This window comes from Aquarana catesbeiana, linkage group LG06 (assembly GCF_042186555.1).
Source record: "Aquarana catesbeiana isolate 2022-GZ linkage group LG06, ASM4218655v1, whole genome shotgun sequence".
Taxonomy (NCBI): domain Eukaryota; kingdom Metazoa; phylum Chordata; class Amphibia; order Anura; family Ranidae; genus Aquarana; species Aquarana catesbeiana.
In genome coordinates, this window is record NC_133329.1 from 22,404,286 (window position 1) to 22,409,916 (window position 5,631).

General features: G+C 37.8%; 1 protein-coding gene across 1 annotated transcript; it reads right to left on the reverse strand.

Moving 5' to 3' along the window:
• Positions 1 to 1,536: 1,536 nt before the first annotated feature.
• Positions 1,537 to 2,478, reverse strand: LOC141147524 (olfactory receptor 5V1-like). Its single transcript, XM_073634758.1, has one exon. It carries the CDS (start codon positions 2,476 to 2,478, stop codon positions 1,537 to 1,539), a length of 942 nt encoding a protein of 313 aa, XP_073490859.1.
• Positions 2,479 to 5,631: the final 3,153 nt, after the last annotated feature.

Here is a 5,631-nt window from a genome sequence, read left to right on the forward strand (position 1 = left end):
TGAAGCCCCCCATCTCTTCTTTGTCTGTGAATTGAGGAGATAGATATATCTCTCTCTATTTCCTTGCAGAGAAAAAAAAGTGTGTGTAAAAAAATAATTAAATAATAAGAATAATAATACAAAAAAATACCCAGATCAAGGTTAGTTCTAGGTCAGTGCCAGGGGTAGAGTTTGGGTCAAAGTTAAGGGTCAAAGGTCAGGGTCAGTATTTTTTTGGACAGATTTTTTTTTTAATTAGTATCAGTGTCAGTTAGAGCAGTGGTCATCAACCCTGTCCTCAGGGCCCACTAACAGACCAGATTTGCAAGATAACTGAAATACATCACAGGTGATATCATTTGCTGCTCAGTGATTGCAGTATTCTGCATCTCCCCAAGGTAATACATAAAACCTGGCCTGTTTGTGGGCCCAGAGGACAGGGTTGATGACCACTGAGTTAGGGCACTTTCACACTGAGGCGGTGGGGGCATCGGCAGTAAAGCCCATGTAGTGCCGTTGCTGAATCCTTTTGCAGGCGCTTCGGTGGCACTGCCCATTGATTTCAATGGGCAAGGGCACTTTAGGAGCAGCGCTCCTAAAGCGCCCCAAAGATGCTGCTTGCAGGACTTTTTTAAATGTCCCGAAAGCGCACCTCTCCAGTGTGAAAGCACTCGGGCTTTCACACTGGAGTGACAGGAGAAGCTCTTTGCAAGTGCTATTTTTAGCGCTAAAATGCCTGTAAAGCGCCTCAGTGTGAAAGTAGTCTAATGCCGCATACACAAAAGTGGAATGTCTGACAGAAAAAGTCAGAACAAGATGGAAGCTTTTTATTATATATTCCGATCGTGTGTATGCCTCATCTGACTTTTTTTTAGAAAATTCTGACGGACCTAGAATATTTCCGATGGAACCAATTCCTATCAGGAAAACCGCTCGTCTGTATGCTGTTCCGACGGACCAAAAACAACGCATGCTCTGAAGCAAGTATGAGACGGAAGCTATTGGCTACTGGCTATTGAACTTCCTTTTTCTAGTCCCGTCGTGCGCTTTGTACGTCACCTCATTCTGGACGTTAGACTTTGGTGTGATCGTGTGTACGCAAGACAGTTTCAGCGGAATTCCGTCGGAACTCCGTCGGAAAAACCTTCAGAGTTTATTCCGACGGGAAAACTGGTCGTATGTACAGGGCATTAGTGTCAGTTTCAGTGTGTTTTATGTAGGATAAAATAAGCAAAATGCACACTATTGTTTTTGGGTATTGCTGCAATCATCAGGAGCAGGATAATTTATTTTGGGCTGTTCTTTGGTGGAAGGTTACAGTAGTGCCAAGAAATATACAGCTAAATTAAAAAAAAAAAATTTACTATTTTGGGCGAGATTGCCTTTGATAAAAAAAAAAAATCAGAAACTATCCATTACCATTTACCACCAAATGAAAGCCCAATTTGTCCTGAAAAAAAAAAAAAAGATATAATCCACCTGGATGCACAAAGTAGTTGTGATGATATCTATGGTTTTAATAACACATGTCAAAGTTGCAAAATTGTACTTAGGCATTTAGATTTGCTTTACCCTTAGGCGTGTGGAGGTTAAAACATAGTTAAATGCTGTTTGGAAATCTTGGTTCCTCAAACAGTAGATCAGGGGATTGAGGAGAGGAGGGATCACAGAGTAAAAGACAGACATCACTTTGTCTCCAACAAATTGATGGTTAGCGCTTGGCCGAAAATAATTATACACAACTGAGAAATAAAATATGAAGACCACTGTCAGATGAGGGGTACACGTAGAGAACACTTTACTTCTGCTGCCTTTAACTTGCATTTTCAGAACAGTTTGAAATATAGAGACGTAGGGTAGGAAGGTCAGCATTAGGGTCCCTCCTCCAAGAAAACAGCCAAAGAGAAAGATGAGCAAAATATTCATGTTGATGTCACTGCAGGAGATCTTAAGCAACTGGGGCAGGTCACAGAAGAAATTTTCTATAATATGTGAAGCACAAAATGTTAATCTGAAGGCAAAAAGTGTGTGAACTAAAGAATTCATAACACTGAGAGAGAACACAAAGGACATCAACTGCACACACACTTTCCAACTCATAATCTGCACATAATGCAGGGGCTTACAAATAGCTGTATATCGATCATAGGACATGACAGCCAACAAAATCACCTCAAAGGCATCAAAGAACATAAAGAAGAAGATTTGGGTTATACAAGCTGATGTTGTAATTTTTCTTTTCTTGGTGTAAAGGTCGAATAACATTCTTGGGACGGTGACTGAGGAGCAACAGAGGTCCAAACTGGCCAGGTTCCCAAGGAAGAAATACATAGGAACATGGAGGTGAGGGTCGGTGACTATGAGGACGATGATCAGCCAATTACAGAATAATGTCAGAAGGTAAATGAGAAGGAAGAAGAGAAACAGAGGGAGCTGAAGAGACGGAAAGTCAGACAATCCGGAAAGAACAAATTCATTTAAAAATGTTTGATTTCCCATGCAAATACTTGATATGCAATAACTTGAAAAATAGTCTTGCTACTGTTAACAAAGGTAATTATTAGAATTCTTTACCAAAATTCTCAGATATTGGCTGAAGCATCAATGTTACTGTAGAGTGTATTAAGAAGAGTGTAATTTAGATTGATCGTCATTAAATAGACTAAAAAACTTCCTATAGCTTCAGAAACAAAAACTATCATTGTATTTTGTGTCAAAGTCCAGACAGTTCAGTCTGTATGATTAGAACCCCCATATTATGTACAGTAATAGCTTTTTTGTCTTAAAGGCCCTGACTGCTCAGTCTCAGAAATTAGTATATTTATTCTTTTTTTCTCTATATAGAGTTCAATTGGCAGTGGCATCTGCCAACAAGTGAAATCTTAACTTTATGAAATGAGGTAAAGGCTTTCACCCATCAATGTGCAATCTGTGTTAAAGTGTAAAATTTACTTAAACATGAAATAGAAGAAATTAAAATATTACAGTCTCTAGATGTAGTGACTGCATTAGAAACATAGAAACATGATGGTAGAAAAAGCTTAATCAAGGCCAACCCTTTTTTATTCTAAGATTGTTTTTTTTTTTTAACCTTTTCCCTATCCCTATTTCCCTATCTAATTATATTAGCTTATTTTTGTCCAGACCTTTTCTCTTTGTTTTCACCTGATGATCCAGGCAGTAATGCACTTCCTGTCCAAGGTGACAACTCTTACTAACTTTACTATATTAGAACAACAAAAATGGGAAAGGACTACAGAACACCCTCTCCAGGGACACCCTAGGGATCTCTCGTCCTCAAGGGTAACTAGGAACAATGTAACTAGATAAGATGGCAACACAGGCAGAGAACGCAAGAAGGTTTCGACTCACAACATTTCTTACAGGACCAAAGGGTGTTTGTTGCATTTGTCAAAAGATAGGCACACAGCTATAATAAAATGCTTTCAATGGTATATTCAACAGACCAAAAGGAAGGAAATAAGAAAAGTGCATTGTTCACTTGAGGCATGCTACAATGACTTAACCAATAGTTATAGAATGTGTTGAGCACCATTTAGCACAGTTTGCAGCTTGATGAAACAAGGACATTACTTCCTCCTCTAAATGTGACTTTAATGGCTGCCTAAATATAATGTATGAATATTAACAAACCCTAATTTAGTGTGTGTAGATAATTCTTTACAATTGTAATCATCTAAATCAGTGGTCTCCAAACTGTGGCCCTTTGCTTGCTTTTATCCGGCCCTTGGGGCACAATTTTATCAACTGACACCAATAATGGGGCACAATTCCTCCAATGACCACCAACAATGGGGCACAATTCCTCTCGATGACCACCAACAATGTGGCACAGTTCCTCCCAAAGACCACCAACAATGGCACACAATTCTTCCCAATGACCACCAACAATGCCACACAATTCCTAACAATGACCACCAACAATGGTGCACAATTCCTGACCACTAACAATGGTGCACAATTCCTGACCACCAACAATGGGGCACAATTCCTCCCAATGACCACCAACAATGGGGCACAATTCCTCGCAATGACCACCAACAATAGGGCACAATTTCTCCCAATGACCACAAACAATAGGCCACAATTCCTCCCAATGACACCAACAATGGGGAAATACTCCTCCCAATGACCCCCAACAATGGGGCACAACTACTCCCACTGAAACAAATTATGAAGCATTATTTCTTCACGCTGATGTTGGGACCTTTTCTACTCCCAATAGCCACAGTCCTGCCCCCCCCCCCCCAAAGTCTTAAGGACAGTAAACTGGCCCTTTGTTTAGAAAGTTTGGAGACCCATGAACTAAACAATTTATATAACAAATAAGAAAGTTAAATCATCAATTTAAATGTAATAATACTTGTTTCATTATTTCAAAATAACTAAGAATACAATCTATTCATGACTCAGTGACCTACAGTATGCATATAACACAAAAATAAGTCATTCAATAGACTATTGCCACAAATGAGTATATAAAGTAATTGTAAAGGGTGACAGTGGCATAATATTTATCAGCTTTGGCCTGATATAAAATGTGTCTCTTTATCTGCCCAACATTCAAAAAAACAAAAGACATATTACCTAAATATAATATAAAATGACACAAACAAAATGATGTGATCCTATGGTTTCAAGTGTTATGAAATAAATTTACTCTAAGCAAGAAAACATATGGATCCTTTTCAAAATTCTATGAATATTTAAACATACTCTGAGAATAAACCAACAATATCTATAAAACAAAATCAAATCAAATCACCAGGCTGGTATAAATGTTGAATATATGAGTTTTATTTGCTCCACGTTCATATATTTATAATACAGAAATTTCCCCTGATATCTACAGAGCACACAGGAGTGTAAATTGGATTTGGGTACATCTGAGATTAATTTAAAGCATAGCTCATTAGGAAAATTATTCTCTACAGACAATAAAGCATCACTTGAACTAATTGATCCCTAAATAAAATAAAAAAAAAAACAATTGTGTTTTGCTTTAGTACTTTATGTATTATTTTACAGGTAAATGTCTATCCAGCTATTAAAAGTTTGAAATTGAAGATTGCAGTTCTGAATGGAAAATAGTTGAACAAAATTCTAATAGGCATAAAAATTATATATACTGAATATACAGTATATACATTTTTTTCTGAGTAAAAGTTCTGCTTTACATTTTACAACAAAAGACAAATATACTGTATGTGTATTGCCAAACATACAGTATCTAACAAAAGTGAGTACGCCCCTTACATTTTTGTAAATATTTTATTCTATCTTTTCATGGAATGACACTGAAGAAATGACACTTTGCTACAATATACATTTATACAGCTTGTATAAAAGTGTAAATTTGCTGTCCCCTCAAAATAACTCAACACACAGCCATTAATGTCTAAACCGCTGGCAACAAAAGTGAGTACACCCCTAAGTGAAAATGTCCAAATTGGGCCCAAAGTGTCAATATTTTGTGTGGCCGACATTATTTTCCAGCTCTGCCAACTCTCTTGGGCATGAAGTTCACCAGAGCTTCACAGGTTGTCACTGGAGTCCTCTTCCCCTCCTCCATGACGACATCATGGAGCTGGTGGATGTTAGAGACCTTGCTCTCTTCCACCTTCCATTTGA